Source organism: Candoia aspera, chromosome 1 (genome assembly GCF_035149785.1).
Source record: "Candoia aspera isolate rCanAsp1 chromosome 1, rCanAsp1.hap2, whole genome shotgun sequence".
Taxonomy (NCBI): domain Eukaryota; kingdom Metazoa; phylum Chordata; class Lepidosauria; order Squamata; family Boidae; genus Candoia; species Candoia aspera.
The window spans coordinates 176,030,334-176,047,740 of NC_086153.1; the positions used below are offsets into that span (position 1 = coordinate 176,030,334).

General features: G+C 38.1%; 1 protein-coding gene across 1 annotated transcript in view; it reads right to left on the reverse strand.

Moving 5' to 3' along the window:
• The window catches only part of NBEAL1 (neurobeachin like 1), a 103,053-nt gene that overhangs the window by 73,708 nt on the left and 11,938 nt on the right, over positions 1 to 17,407 (reverse strand). Inside the window, exons 3-8 of the mRNA XM_063317976.1 lie at positions 14,807 to 14,898; positions 9,608 to 9,769; positions 8,596 to 8,677; positions 6,228 to 6,355; positions 4,327 to 4,409; positions 2,129 to 2,214 (exon numbers count right to left, since the gene is read on the reverse strand). Of these exons, the coding sequence (XP_063174046.1) occupies positions 2,129 to 2,214; positions 4,327 to 4,409; positions 6,228 to 6,355; positions 8,596 to 8,677; positions 9,608 to 9,769; positions 14,807 to 14,898 (633 nt within the window). The remainder of the gene's footprint in view (positions 1 to 2,128; positions 2,215 to 4,326; positions 4,410 to 6,227; positions 6,356 to 8,595; positions 8,678 to 9,607; positions 9,770 to 14,806; positions 14,899 to 17,407) is intronic.

The following is a 17,407-nucleotide window of genomic DNA, read 5'->3' on the forward strand; positions in this document are numbered from 1 at the left end:
CTCCAGATTCCCTAGAATTTCATGCCATCAAAATTTGATGACCAACTGCCAAGTAGCGGGTAGGAAACAAAGCAAAAACTGTACAGTATGTTATCTGTTAGGAAAACACATTTACAGAAGAAAGAAAAAACTCCTAAAATGCTCCTCAAATTCCATGTGCCTACTGAGTCATGTAGAGCCATTGCTCACACACTCCCCCACACCCACTACGGTTCAGAAGAAAGCTCTTCTCATGAGGGACCTTGGAAATTCAGACAGTTGAAGGAAATAACACAGAAGTAGATTGACCAAACAGTGTGACCCAATGTAAGTCAGTTTCCCATGTTCCTAGAGCTGAAATGCTTTCCACTGTGATAAGAGTTGGCTAAAAGTGTTAAATTTTCAGTCTATTCTTGTACAGATCTCAAACATTCTTGAGATAAAATCGCACGTACCATTTCCACTATTCTACTTTCAGTACATTATGTGCACCAGCCTCAGGAAAAAGAACACATTCTCTTTGAGTCCAATGGCACTATTTTATTTACTTAAAATACTGACTCAGCCTAACCATCTCTTTTTGATCAGAAGGGACAAGCTATTTATAACAGATGATCATTAATTATACATCTTTGCAACTGGATGTAGTCAGATTGTGTGAGGAGAAATGGGAAAGAATCAGTTTCACTACCAGAGCATTTTAAGTATCTTCATTTTAATTTTACACTGAGTCCTGATGAGAAAAGCAAGATTAAAAAAGGTGATTTTAAACCAAAACGTATTTGAATCCTATTGTATACACAATATAACTGAGTGAAAGACAGCCTACAGGATACATTGGTTTGTTGGTGCAGTCAGTAAATTATGAAACTATGAAAACCCTTTAATCAATGCAGAATGTCAGCCTGAGTAAGCCAACAATGGGTGTTTGCAGCCTGATGGTCCCGGGTTCCATTTCTCAAGAATCTAAAATGAAAATTATCACACAAAGCAAAGCTAGGAGGAGCCTCTCCCTAAGTGGCCATTAAGATGCAATGGAGAAGATCCGTAAATTGAACTCTTTGTTCAGCATGACAAGCAGTCATAGATGGGAACAGATTCCCCGGAAACAGAAATTTAATCCTTCCTTCCTGCACTGCTTCCCTGATTTCATCCACTCTCCCCAGTTTGTTCTAAGCCGGGGGGGAGAGGATGTGGAACAAGGGAGAAACATAGATAGAATAAAAGTTATTGTCAAGAATTCACTATTCTTACATAGGAACATGACTCTGTTCTAATTCACCATCCCCAAAATTACTTTTATGTTTAAAAAAAAGAATTGGGGAGATATAATCATAGGACACATATTACGATATGTTCAATTTTGGATTAGCATTGTGGGAAGCAACTGTTAGAGAATTGCAGTGTTAGGCTAGCTAGACCATTGGTCTGACCAAATATAAAATAATTGTACTGTTAAAGCAAATGTTTAGAGATATGTGTTCTTCAGAACCCGCAGCTAGCTTTTTATTCAAATTTTTCTCATAATTCTGAGGTGCCACTAATTCATATTGGGGATGCAGCATCCTCAAGATCAAAATCTTAGCATGAGAATTTGGCCTAAATATCTTCTGTGAGGAGTATCAGTATAATTTTATTCAACTGTACATAATTAACACCTGTAAATAAGCTTCTAGGATTACAATTTTCTTGCATTTATTCAGAAGATTTTCAGCTCTTTTCTCATAAATTCAGGCAAGAGGAAACAGAAGTGTGGTGTTCCAATATTGTAAAACAGAGCTGATATAGACTGTCTTTGAATGTTTTAAGCAATTAGCACATGGGATTTCAACCACAGAATTCAATCACAGCACGTCGGACCATTTGTTCACCTCCACAGACTAACAGACATTCTGCTCAGTTCTGTCTCCATTGGAAAGGATCTTTCTCAAGATCCTGAAGGTGCATGCATGTATTTTACTTCTGACCTACAGTCTGTCCCCATAAAGCAACAGTTACACTCCAATTTGTCATAAATAGCCTACTATTTCTACTCTAAATTCTTCACTCTTAAAAAGTGTTCATAAACCACAAGCCACAAAGTGATGATGCAACGAAGATACAAATCCCACATCCAATGATTAAGAAAAGGATATTAACATCTTCTCACCTGCCCACCAGCCACAATAGCTCCAAAGAGATGTAGTAGACAACATTTGAGACTCTCTTTGAGATGTTCACTTTCTTGAAAACACTCTGAAAGCAAAGAACAAATTCCTTGTGTATGAACCTTCAGCACAAAAGCACTGGCAGAGAAGGAGCAACAGACTGCAGAGCCCTACAACCTACACTGCGGCCACAAATATAGGGGAATCCAACCCTCCCTAACCAGGCAAAGCAGGCACAACTGAAAAACTAAGAGAAAAGGTTGAGCTTGGCCACCTTGTCCTGCAAGAGGGATTCCTGCTCATTCTACTGGCAGCCAAGCTACACAAAATATGCTTTTTTATCAAACAGTGAAATATGCCTTAACTGTACCGGGTAAGTTTGGGAAATAAGTTTGCGTTAAAAGACCATTTGAAAAAAAGTATGAAGAGTAGTTTGACCAGCTAATATTCAGAATAACCTTGCAAGATATTGGCCCACTTTTGTCAATGCTGAATGAATATAACAATGAGGTGCAGTGAGCTTCAAGTCTGCTCTCTCTCCCAAGAAGTCACTTTTAACCATAGTTCAGCAAACTATAAATGGTGTTTAACTTGACCAGACCATCATTATAAATTAATTTAAAGATGTCTTTCTCCCCTAATCATAGCTAAGACTATCTGGGTTTAAGTTAACACTGAAGGCTGCAGTTAGTCTGGAACCAAAGCAAAAGATTCCAGATGCTTCTTCAGATCCCTACGGGAAAAGAAAGGGGGAACACATCAGTCTGCCAGAAGAATATAATCCTGGGGTAAGCAAATTGGTATCCGTCAGATGCTTTGGATTCTCAACAGGCCCAGCCACCCTGTTCAATGGCAAGGGACTGTGGAAGTTGTGGTCCAAAATCAGGAGGGCATCAAACAATGTGAACAAAACCATTCAAAGGGTAACACAGCTTTCAGATATTTGTATAAAATATATTTAACGTAGTGAAATGCTCTTAAGTGGCCATAGTGCCCAATACTATTTTTGGAAGGCTAAGGTTCTACTGGCCAAAATGGATGTTGACCCAAATTGCCAGTGAAAAAATCATTATATTGTATCTATGCTCAAACCTTACCTCATAAATGGCAATTACAACTGACCTAAAGAATTTTTGCTTAGTAATAAACATTAACCTGGAAGTTGTTGCCATAGCAATAGCCTGACACACACAACCTAGTTGCTGCCAAAACTACAACAGATTGTTTTGTTTGGAATCAGCATCCTGAGAAGTTCCCAGTAATGGCAGAAGCAGCACTGTTAAAATGTCACTATTTAATCTTCAAGAGAGAGGTGTAATCAAGATGCAAAACAAGTTTTGAAACAAAAAGAGCATTCAAGAGCTTAACTGTGAAAGTTAAATGGCGTGGGGAGATCCGCAATAATGCTAAATGGGATTTTAACTCTGAATACTTAACAGAGCTAGCTATAAAATCCACATTTTTTTGCCTCTTGTAAAGTGTATCCCCACTTCATCAGTAGTTGCAGGTTTTTTCCCCCCCAGGAATACTAGATGTATGGGTCTTAAAAGTTGCAGACTTGATTTCAAAGGGAGAAATGTAGTTTACTCAATTACTTTCAGAAAGTGCTGTTATTACTCTGCCAATAACTTGAGACAGTCATTCTTGCAACATTTTCCTCAGTTAAAGAACTGCTACACTGGTTCTGAGTTTCAGATGATAAGTCTCTTCAAAGTGACAGTTTGTGAAAAACCACCATTCTCAGTAGCACCAGTTTCAGATCTAAGGTGTTTTAATTAGAGAAGAGAGCAATTAAGGCAGCTGCAAATCAATGACTCAGGGAAAATAAAAAGCAGCCTGGATTTGTGATGCATATTCTGACAAGTATATGGGGCACCTCTTATGAGCTCTCAAAAAATGATCCCACATACAAATGAGGGTGTGCGATGAATCTCAGGACAGCACCAGGAGTGGGGGACCCCTGGGCAAGATGCTTTCTATTACACACATCCCAGGGCAATGCTATAGCACCGATGGGCAGAACTGCCTTGAAAATGCACCTTCATTATCCCAGAATGCATCTGGGTCAATAATGTCTTCAAGCTGCTTAATTATTTATCACCTTGAAATTGAAAATTATGCAGCAAATCCATCTTATTTCTCAAAGATTCTCACTTTGAAACAATTCTGAATGGTAGAATATAAAAACAATGGTACTCACGGTAAAAGAAAGGGACAAATTCCACCGTGAGTAAAGCTGGTTTGTATTTTTGTCTACTTTTTTCAACCGTGCTCAGAATACGCCTACAATTTATTGAAAGAGAGAGAAAAATTACATTCATTTATAATAACGCTTCAGAACACATTTTATTTATTCCAAAACATACAGTATGTGCACTAATAATATATTTATTCTGTATAACATTTATTGCACATAACATTCTCAAAATACCCTTTGGGTTGCTTTTATTTCTGCATCAAGCCAAAAACATAAACTTTAAGGAAATGTGGCTTTAACAGTGCAACTTTTATAAATAATTCTTATCTACTCACATAAAGATTTATATGATCTGAAGAGAAACATAATGGGCTCTACTGATCTCATTATGTGAGTTATTACTCACATAAACACATTGGGCTTTACTGATCTCTCCATCTCCTAGAAGTGATGGCTTCTGCCATATGCTAAAAAACTATGAAACAAACTCATATAGCAAGGATGATACCTGTAGGAGTACATCTCCATTTAAAAAGCCCAGATCCAAAAGAAGCCTTTGCCTACAGAATCTTCATGATGTGAGCACTCAAACAAGGATATTTCTAATTGATTTCTTTGATTTATACTCTGCCTTTCATTCAGGATTTCAAGATCGTTGGAATTATCAGGGATCAACTCAGCATTGTCTCATAAGCATAAGGGGGTCGCTCTAGTAAACACATCTCTATTGTGCTTGTGGGACATCACATGTGTCACCTGATTTCCACTTCCCCCTTATTCTTGGGCTTGGGGATTAACAGTCTCCATTACCCTTCTGGCAGACATGCAAGCAGGAGGTGCTGCAGGAATGCAGACCTCCCCCTACCATCTCACCTGCACGCAGACATTCTGTTCCACACATCCACAAAGAACCAGTGCTTTCTACTATGAATCTACCTGTATCCAGATCTACTGAACAAAAGTAAGCTATCTCTATTTTTCTTCATTTAACTATTATGTGAAGACTGAATTTATTTTCTGAATGTAAATAAGCTTAATGTGCAAGTTCCTTTTTTGGTTCACGCTTCTACTCTGCAAGATTGCTGTTAGCTGCTTGGAGTTCTTTTATTAACCTTTAACAACTCCACCAAAGATGATATACATAGGATTCCCTCCTCCCATGTTTCCCCACCAGTAACAACCCGGTGAGATGGGCTGGGTTGAGAGAGAGGGACTGGCCCAGACTCACCCAGTAAGCTTCCATAGCTAAGACTGGACCAAAGCCTGGTTCTTGCTGCTTCTAGTCCAACACCCTGACCACTAAATACATATTGGCTCTTTATTCCCACAGTGCATCTAAAACAGTGAGCTATGGTTATTAAACGTTTTGAAAGAAGCCAGAATTAAAACTACTATTTAACATCCTGTCTTAATCCAAAATGGATATGAATATCTCCAGTCAGAATATCTGAGCGCAGCATCCGATAGAAATCTCTGAGTATTTTATGGTATAATCGGTGCATCCTAGAAAATGCTTATAGAACTTTTAAGAGTTATTGACATAATCATCTCACTCACAGTTCATTCTGACTGCCCACTAAACTTAAAGAAAGAAGAGATCCATCTAATCTCCTTAATGGCATAACTGGGTGCAGCCTCAAAGAATACACCCCCCATTTAGTCTCTCCGGTGGTGGATCACACGGAAGGGTCTCTGAAGCGTCTGACCAGCACGCTTTTATTCTGCTAATGTATCACAAGTGTAGTCAACCTAAGGGGCAGGACTACATGAGGCCCCCAATCCTCTTCTCTAACCAATATATTTTCTATTTAGCACTACATGTTGGGGGAATATATATTTTGCACCTTTATTTTAAAGAGATTAAAATCACAACAATAAAGTGTTAATACTATATTCTCACGTACCCTGCAATTCTTTGCCTCCAGTTTCGGTATGGATCATAAAGGCTTTCACAGAAAGCCAGTGCATGTCGCACAAACTCTTCTATAGAAGTTTGATCTGCCACTTCTTTCTCCTTAGTTTTGGTCTTTAGCTAAGGAAGTAACAAACAAGATTTTCATCACGGTGTTGCCAGCAATACAAGGTTTAAAAGAATTAAGGAAGGAAGGAAACATAAGATCTTGAAAAGAGACCAATCTGACACTAAACGAGTTCTTCATCCAGGTGCAAATGTAGAGCTGAAACCAGGATTTAAGGGCTTGGAGAGAAACCAAGCCTATCTTCCTCCTTTTTGCCATAAAATTTTCCATGCCCATCTGTACTCTTTTTTTTTTTAATTTGGGTCATATATGTTGCTAAACCATAGCATGGTTGGTTTTTAAAGTATGAATCCAGCCACTGTGGTTTATAAATTGTGGTTTGCAAAATGTTTCAAATCTGAACCTCCTAAACCAGTGTTTCTCAACCTTGGCAACTTTAAGATGTGTGGACTTCAACTCCCAGAATTCCCCTCCCAGCATTCTGGGAGTTGAAGCCCACACATCTTAAAGTTGCCAAGGTTGAGAAACACTGCCCTAAACTATGGGCAAATAGATGTTTCAAGTGCGAAATGGGTTGTTCTGGGCACTTTTGCAACCTTTTAATGGCTTGAATTAAAAACATTCTGCACTTCCCTAGTTTGTGACTTATGCATGAATCTAGCCACTGTGGCTTGTTCAACAAACACTGGCGTAAACAAATCACAGCTTATATATGTGAGCCAATCCATGGCATATGGTCACCATGAACATATATAAGAATGCAAAGGTTCTAATCCCACTAGCTTTGCTTTTCTATTTTCAGCTATAACACAAGTAGACAAACGTTTTGTTCCTAAAGGCTGCATTAGTCATGGTCTGGTGAAGCACACACAGAGAGGAGGACTAAGACCATCGCATGGCGTCTCCACCTCACTGAGCTCCCTGCCAGCCAGTCAGTCACTTGATTCACAGGCTGCTGAGAAGAATGTGGCTGGGAAAGTTTCTTCCCAGCATTACATAAACCCCAGGAGCTCACCAATTAACTAACCGGCATATTAAAGTATAAGGGCAGCATCTGTGGCTACGAAGTAATTGTTCACAGCTGTACACAGTCCTTGCACAATGGGCTGAACGTATCATCATTATTATTTAATAGATTCATATCCACCTTTTTCCAGAAGCTCTAACAATAATTAATCGAACACATCATGAATAAGATCAATGCACAGGTTACATAATGAAACCCCAGTTCCTGCATGACATCATGCCTCTGCACGATATCAACAGAAGTAAAAATCAAATGCTGAAATAATGCTTTTTGGCTTAGCTTAGGGTAATAAACATGCTTCCCCCCTCTCCCCTTTCCAAAATCCCAACCTTGAAGGTAGTGAAAAAAAGGAAAGCACAAAACTAGAACAAAGAGGAGAGAGATATAGTAGTGATTGTAGAAACACATATCCTGTCTATATTTAAATATACATCACTGTTGACTTCAGTTTTAATATTTCATTTCCAAGTGACTAGACTATTCTGAGGATCAACTTCAGCCTCAGTATGCTTCCACTGCTTAACCCCTTTAGAGCTCTAACAAAGACTGAGTTCATCCTTCATATGTATTAGTCAGGGTTCTCAATATTGGTCTAGAAGAATATCCAAGGTTTATTTAAGTTTTGGTTAGCAAGAGTCACCTAGATGGAAAAGAGGGAAAACTGGTTTAGGGAACTGGTGTGCAATGGGACTGGGTCCTGAAATCAGATCTTCAACAAGAAAACTTTACTTGCTTATTCTTCTGAGTTGGGCCAAAATTCAGAAGAAATCAAGGTTTTCTAGATGATATCAAAAAACACCAAGCCAGTCTGTCCAGACAGAATACAAACTGACTTATAGCAAAGAATAATTCACACACACAAAAATCAACCAAAAGCATAGCAATGCACCATGATTCTGCCCACTGGACAGTTTTGTTTGTTCGTTTGTTGGTTTGATCAGCTTCATGCACTGGGCCTCCAGATGGCTTTTAAAACTGGCAAGTCCAAAAAGTCGTTTCAGATTTCTGAGACTTTCTGATTTTGGGGCAAAATTATATTCCCTGCTTATTTTTCCGAATTACTTCTATTGAGTCCCTGTTTTAATTCACAAGAACGGATGACTTCACACAGAAACAAAATCCTACCAACTTAAATATTTTTGAAATAATTTAATTACCCTCCAAATGAAGTGAATGGGGGACCAATAGATTAATCTCTAGATGATAAAATACAGTCAAGAAAATTCCTAAGGCATCACAATTTCTGACCATTGCATGTTCATTTACCTGCTGAATGTAGAGTGTGGTCATTGTAATGACATGGTTAATATAGGAACAAGTCCCAACCTCTTCCACATTATCTAAGTTTCTGAAACAGAATGAAATGCATAAGAGGTGAAGCACAATACAACTTTATGAAAGAAAAGGACTGATGGGAAGGAAGGTCTACAGAGATTTCCAAAAGTACTCTTACACATATATTTAAATATACCAAAATGCAAAATGTAAGAGGCTGCATGTTTTAAAATCAGAAATGCAACCACAGCCATGAGAACATTAATTTTGGCAGCATTCTGTTATATATTGGATTTGTATCCCTCTTTTCTCTGTAATGTAGCCTCAAAATAATTCAGAGTAGTAATGTAGGTAGATTTGGACAAATGACAATATTTAGAGCTTAGAAACCTTGATATAGAAAATGTATTAATATCAGAACGACCAGTTATATTTTCACTAGCTGAGTCCACATACTATGCTAACTATAATATGGTTGCTTTTGGCTTAGAATGATACATCATCTTAGCTATTACACTTTGAAAGCCATTATTTATGGCTTAAGGTGGTATGTGAAATAGGCTATTATGACTTTTTCAACAAGCCACTGTTAAATCAAATCAGGACTGAACCTGATTTTTTAAAATATTTATTTATTATCTATTGGACACTGCCCAGCTCCAATCAACTCTGTGCAGCTCACAGCATAAAAACAGAACAAATATACAATCCAGATAAAAGCATAGCAATATTGATAATGTGAAGCAGCCCGTTACTGTAGGTATAGCCAACTCCATATCTCCCAGACTAATCTGATACTCTACTTCCAAGAAAGGGAGAAAAGGAAATATGGGGGAGAAAAAAACGGGAAGTAGGAATGCAGAGGGAGAGGGGAATGAGCAAGTACACTAGGAAACCAGGAAAAAATATCCAAAGAAAGGTAGTGGAAATAGGATATATCAGGGATCTCTTTCTTGACACTCCCTAGTCTATTTTGAAAAGCCAACTAGTTGAAAAATGGTACCGGCAAAGAATGATGAAGAACTTGACTAGGAGAAGTGTCAGGGCTTGTTGTGGTTCTTCCAATCCTTCTGACAATTTCTGGACACAATGCAGCAGCTGGAGCCTCAAAACCTGAAGGATGTTATCAGGAAGCAGAGATATTCCAGGGGGAATGTCATCCACCCTAAAATAAAGCCATAAGTCTTTCTGAGAGGTAAAAAGTGAAGGTCATTGACATAATTGTGGCTTGGGACTTTCTTAGCTTTGAGATCATTTTCTCTGGGTGGAATCTGCCTGCTCTACAAGGTCTCTCAGGGGATCAAAGAGGTCGGGGTCCAGAACCTTCTTAGTGGCTGCCTCCTCACTGAGCAAAAGCTTGCCCCTTGAAGTGAGACTGGCTCCCACCCTTTTTCGCTTGAGGAGAATGGTAAGACCTCATGTTACTTATGACTTATGAACAAGTTGTTTACAGACGGTATAAAGACACTAGAAATGAAATATGACCATTGTTCAAACTTTTATGTAACTTTTTAATATACGTATATGTAACTTCATATACATGTATGAGATTCATTTATATATCAGCCCTAGGTTGTTACAGACCACTGGGTGACTTTGGGCCAATCAATCTCACTCAGTCCTAGACTGAAGAACATCTATCAACCCACACTGGATTGGTGTGGTAGATTATAGTCCATAACCTTCAATTAAGAAGCCTTCATCCTGCCAGTATTGATTTGTGCTGCTGCTATTAATAATAATAGATTTATTTTCCTTTGTTAAATTAAACAGATAAAGCAATGAAGGATTAAAACACTTGACACCAAAGAAACCAGTAAGTTATAATCATGCCATTAATTCTACAATTAACATTTTAAAAGAAAGTTTGGAGTTTTTTGAAGAAAGACTTCTTTTGAAGAAAGACTTCCACACAGATTCATCTACCAGGAAATGTTCCTATCTTCAGTAAATGAAGAGTCCAGGGGGCACCTGGAATAATCATGACCCAAAGCCATACCTCACTCAGGGTAAAGACTGACCTCTAGAATTTGGCTGAAGGTCTGCAGAACTGTGATGCAGGCCGGTATTCACAACAGCATGTTTTTTAAACTTTATATTCCAGATTCTGAAGCACCAATCAAAGAGGGAAGCAGAGCGCTTGTACGCCTTGCTGGGTGGCAATGGGGGCTCTTCTGTCAGAATTCCAGTATATTCCCCCATGCCAGGTGCTTGCTTTTTTTTTAAACAATATTGTAGATACTTATTTTAATATCTTGGCAAAAATTTCCAGTTTCTCAGTGCCAAGCCATCTGTCATATTCCTAACAGGAGTATACTATCATCATCATCATCATCATCATCATCATCATCATCATCATCATCACAGTAAGCATCTTTGGTGAATGGAAATACACTGAGAACTGCAGAAGGAGAAAATAACTCCAGAAATTCTCTAGTATAGCCTAGTTCTTCTCTTATTCCTCTAAAGATTTTCCCCAATGCTTTTCCCAACTGACTCCAAACCAATATGCTAATTCAGAACAATTGAAGTATATCACTAGATTCCTAGAATACTTTTTTAAAAAGACAAAAAAAACCAACTTCTAAACAAAAAGCTTGCTGTGGATTACTGCTTTTCTATGATTGTTTTATATGGAATCAGATTCCGAATCTGAGTTAAACATCTCTATTAGCAGAGTTACCTTAATAGCTGGCAAACCTTTTGTTTAACACAGTAATTAGAAGACAAGAACTTGTTGTATGCTAATTTCTTTCCCAATAGAAAACCTCTCCCCTGCAGTAAGGCAAACAGACGTTCACCTGATAGGCAGGTTTTACCCTTTCAGATATAAGTAAAACAAGATGTCAGAGGAGCTTTGGAACATACGGAGGAGGAGAAGAGATTAATCTTTCATGTTCCACTAGCCCAGCTGCCAAAAGACTGCATGTAATGTAGAGTGCTTGGCTTTTCCTCAAAAGGGGAGGAGAAGCACCATGAATGATTTTGGTCTTTTATGTATATGTAAGAATAATATCTTAAATACATTTCTTACAAGCCTGCACCTTCCCGTTGAGTAACATTCTTCCTGTAATATAATACTGGCCTTGTATATTGAGCTACTTGAGAAAAAATTGGGCGCGGAGAACATATTAGGAGACTGCCTACAAGAAGAGGTGCCCTGCAGTCAATGGGCCTCATCCTATGCTTTTCAAATGTAATGGCCAAGGAACACCTCACAGAATCCTAGTATACAAGGGAACCCTTGGGCCACTGAGTCCTGCCCCTTCCTAGGACAGCCCCCCAACTTAAAGAATTTTTGACAGGCGGCTGCCTAGTCCCCACTTAAATCTGTCCACTGAACAGAAGTTCATTGCCTCTTTTAGTAGTTAGTTCCCCTGTTGAACTGCTATTTCCCTGTTGAACTGCTTTCTTACTATTAGAAAGCTTCTCCAAATCGTCAGTTGGAATCTCCCGTAATTTAAGATTGTTCCACATCCTGCATTCCAGGATGAAAGGAGAATAGGATCTTCTTCTCTGTTACATTCCTTTAGATGCTTGACAAGTGCTCTAATGTCCCCCTCAGTCATCTTTTCTCAAGGATCAACAGTTCCCTCTGTCCCTCTTTGTCCTTCCCTGCACTTGTTTCAGTTTCTTTAAATATTAAAGTGTGGTGCTTTGAACTAGACACAGTAACTTGAGGTGGGGTCTGACCAATGCAGAATATAGTAGAACTACTGCTTTCCATAATTTGGAAACTCTGCTTCTACTGATGAAGCCTAAAATTGCCTTTACCCTGGCAACAACCACGCACACAGCTGACCCACTGTCAACCTGTGATCAAATACAATGTCTAGATCCTTTGCACACATACTATTACCAAGTCAAGTAGTCCCCCATCCTATACCTATGCAACTGACTTATTTCTCCTAAGTGAATAGCTCTCCATTTGCCTTTATAAAAATTTGCACTTATTACAGACAAAAAGAGAGATGACCAGGCACCCTGCATTATTTCAAAAAAATGCCCAACAGTTTCAGCAATCCACATGCTCCATGTTCAAATCTCTCCAGTTTTAAAATCAGTACTGCATTCTGCCAGTATTATAAAAATGCATCACCACTATGGGCTGATATATTCCAAAAGATGTCATCCTCAGTATAAGTGAATGCTAAAACAGTAGCACTAATCATTGAAAACATACACCCCATAAAATATGTTATTTTGGGGATGCAATTTTACACAATAAGAATCTTCACCTTTATCTCCCTAGATAGTTTCTCTTGTACATCTGTTACAATATAACAGATCCTGTCAGTAATGCCAGAGCAAAACACTAGATTTTATACTGAGCATTCAAAAGGACCGCTGATAATCAGATCTACACCTTGTATATTTTCTCACTTTTAATATTTTGCAATGTTGATATCTAAAAACACTATTAGCTAAGAAATGATAAAACAACACAAGTTTAATCTAAAAGGTATCAACCATACAATAAACATCCAAATTTATTTGTAAGGTTTCCAAAATTACTATTTTTCATCTTAAGAATATGCTAAAATTAATATTATGGTACAGTTGAAGAACCCTGTGACCAGGAAGCTATAAGTCATGTTCCATTAAAAGCTCTGTTCCGCCCAATCTCTAAAGTTGATTCAAAGAATTTACCTTCTTTTGGTTGTGCTGAAGGAAGGAGTTCCTTCAGCAGAATTTTACTAAACTTCCTCCTATATTCAGTATCCTGTTTTCACTTGAGTCAATTTGAGTCAAACTTGAGTCAAACAATGAAAATTCATTCATGATTATCAGGCTAAAATTCTACACCCTGTTATTCAGTGATGCAAACTGGTAATTTTAGAGTTACAACTTAATATTCTCAGACACTCCATGCATAGATGGAGTATGGTTGTGCTACATTTGAGGCCATTCCTGATCGCTCTACTGGGGACCAGATTTCTGTCCCAACTGCCACACAGCTCCATTGTCTTTACCACAGAGTAAGTGCGACTAGAGACCACAGGGACTGACCTTTGAACAAACACACATAGAATTAATGTTGCTAAGAGAATGCATTTTCTTAGACTAAGTAAGTACATTCAAAAAGCACACTCCAAGGTCATTTCCTGGTTTAGAGCAAACAAGAATGTTTACTTGACTCTATAATTTAACAGTTCAAAGATCATTTTAAAGAACGTAAACTAGGACAAGAAATACCAGCGTGGAACAAAGGGAAAATATCCTAATATAAAATAAAGCTGATTAATACCACAACTTCACCTTGGGGCACTACTGATTTTTATTATTTTGCCAACAGCAACCTGTAGGTATGAGGTGAAAGGGACTGGAACTTTTGTGTGTCAGCTTCCAAGTATACTTTGGAGAGGAACAACAGCTTAGGTCTTCAGCCCATCTGATGTCTGTGCATCTTGGGTGCATCAAGTTCAACATATAGGGGGCCAAGAGCTATCATTCGTATCTCCAAATTTGGGGAGAGTATGTGGATGCACGTGCACAATCCCCTATCTAAACTGGTAACCAACAGAAAGCCTGGAGGTAATGTCTTGTTTACACCTTTGTTTACTCTCCTGCAGGTCATCTGCACAGAAAAATCAGTGTCTAAGACGGTTAAATTTTGGCAGCATTCTTCCACTTAGTGCTGTTTCATATTTTAGATCTGCATGTGTGCATGGGTATCCATGGAGGGAGGGGTCAAAACCTCTAAGACAGTGTGCTCAGTGTCATGATAAAGGCCCCATCCCTTTTGTACATATGGCAATGTGCATCCATGTACAAAAGGGCTGGGGCTTCAATCATGATACTAATCAACCATCTTGCAGATTTTATCCCCTCACATCACTGTGTATGTGCGTGTGCGTGTACACACATTTCTGCATGAGTTCTTCAAGAGAAGTTAAAATATGATTCAAGGAGATAATAGGGTTAAGATTAGAGTAGCTTGCAGTGTTCCAGAAAGAATATTTAATGGTGAGAAAAAAATTAACGCAGCACAAAATGTGGGGACATTATGCATTTTATATATTTCACCAGCATTTAAGAGTTGACCATCAGATAAAGAGATGTGCAGAATCCTTCACACTGATTTGACCTTTTGTTATACTACATGTTTGCACACATAGTACAGGATAAAAGTATTTATCACATTTTTATATTTATTTAGCTATGTTATACATCAGATCAAAGCAGATCTATTTCAACATACCGAGTCGGCAGTTTTTCAAAATCCACATCCAGAAACTGTTCATAGCTAGAAACAAAACTGTCCAACCAGAGCTTCAAGTAGTCTGGGTCTTTCTGTGAAGAAAAACAGATAGATTTAACACACTGAATTTTTTTTTTTAAATTCCAGAAACATTTAAACATGTGTCTCTAACCTGCTTGCCCCGATACATTCTTTGCACCCTATATTTCTGACATTTCTTCAATCAGACTATTTTTGAGATATTTGTAACATGACTAATTTAGATACTTTTGGTTTTAATCAGCAAGAATTCAGATAGATAAACCAGGTCCCTCAGGAGGTTGCTGCACCAATCTGACCTTGTCTGCAGTCAGAAGCTAAATAGGGTTAGTATTTGAATAGGGACTACAGGAAAGTATTGCGGCTGTAGGTTACACTGGGAAACAAAAAAAAATCCTGGAAGAATGCAGTGCTAAACCACTTCAATACTATTCCCATGAAAACTGCATGCATATGTTCACGAAGTCACTGCGAGTCCAGCTCAACTTGAAGGAAACTCTACTTTTTATCCAACTTGTCATGTTTGATGGAAAATGAGAAGCAAGTTACTAAATCAAGGAAAACTTGGCCCAACCAATCAGGTTCTTGAGACAAGACATGAGGAGGAAAGATAAAGGCATACATTTCAGTAGCAGGGTGTGTACATTCAAGAGACACAGGTTTGATACCGATCCGCTTAAAATTGCTCTCAAAGAACAAATGGGAAAAGACTTGGATATCAGAGAGCTACAGCCAGCAACATGCGGAGTGAGATGGATCAACCATTTGACTCGCTGGTCTGCTTCACCGAACAAATCCAGCAACAAGGTGATGTGTTTGAATCTGGCATTACATGTATGAACTTAGCTTCTGCAGCCTGCACTAAGGCAGTGACTAGTGTGAATACCCAATTGTAGTTTGGGTAATAAATTATGATTAAATCTTGTAGTGTAAAATCTGAACCAAATAAGTGTAAGTATTAAGACATCCTTCGATACTGGATCATGCTTGTCAAGGCATTACATAACTAGTCTATAAAAAATCACAGCATATCTTCAAGCCACTGAGTTTCTAATCTACAATAATTTCCTTCTGCTTGATATTGCAACTGACAGGATAAGCAGTCCCAAGGAAATTGATAGAGGTTTTGCAACTCCCACTGTCAATATCAGATAGGTTTTTCTAAGCACAAGCAAATTTGTCTTTTCTACTGCTGAGAGCCATGTGCTATGAAATCATTCTTCTGCACACCCTGGCACCAGCAACTACACATCTTGCAATATGAATTAGGAAAAAAAACATTCCTTAAACACAGTAACATAGTGATTTTTTTTCCTGTTGGGGGATTTAGCTATTGGTAAAAAGTGGGCACGCTTTCAGTATCCATGGAAATAAGGAATCTTTCCCCAAAATCAGGAACACAAGAAGACATTAAAGCTTTATTCCAAGACAAAAACATAACTTGAAAAATCAGACTAGGAGAATGACTCAGTTCCAGAGTAAATAGGCATCCATCACTAGACTCCTGTGTTATTTTTAAAACATTTCTGTCCTTTCCATTTGACAAATCAGCATATACCCCAACATGGCAATAACAAACATGCTAACTCAGAGAACTAGAAACTTCCTTACATTACAATGCCCTCTCCCAAGAAAAGCCAACGATGCAAGCGGTTAAGCTGCTCTCTTGTTGGCTATTACATTTCTTGGTTCTGACGTCACAAACCTTTCCATTCATTTTAAAGGAAACAGCTATGAAGTTCATTTCTTCACTATACAGCACCTAAGTCAATTACACTGATCCAGCAAAAAGGACACTAGATTGTTTTAATATTATGGTAAGCAGTCAGGACAGTTTTTTTTTAATTCACCTCTATTGCAAGAAGGCAATGAATAAGTGCTGTTTTGGCAGTTATCTATTTACTTCTAATTTACCAGAAGGCAGAGAATAATTGGCATCATATTTTACTACTACAGGGTTATTTTCATTCAGGAAGAACTAAACTGACTCACATCTATTTATACAGTGCCATCTGTATACAATGGCACTTTACAGAACACAAAAGGATAGACCCATGCCCAAGAAGTTTACAGTCTAAAATGCAAGTCTTCCTCATTAAATCTTCAGGTTACCATTATCAGCAAACTAATGTTGATAGGTAGATCTGTTTTTCTTTGAAGCTTTTCTTAGAACTATTCAATACACAGGGTTTTAAACAGATTCTCTAGTGCTACCTAAAATCAGACAAAGTATATCAACTTTCACAGAAGCAAAACCTCCTAAATTTTGGTATAGCTAGTACCTTATAAACCAGGCAGTTTTGAGAACTTATAATCATCATCATCCTTTATAACAGTCAAAGAGCAGTAAAACATAAGTTAAAACAACTCATGTTTAGTCCCAAAATATAATAGCATAAGAAAAACAGGGCATGTGAGTAAAACAAAAACAAAAAACCCTCAATCAAATAATAATAGAATAAAATACAACAATCATGTTTAAAAGAGAATTACAGCTCAACTTTCAAACACCAAATTAAACCATGATAGCATGAAATCATATTGCCCAGTCTTCCCATTGAG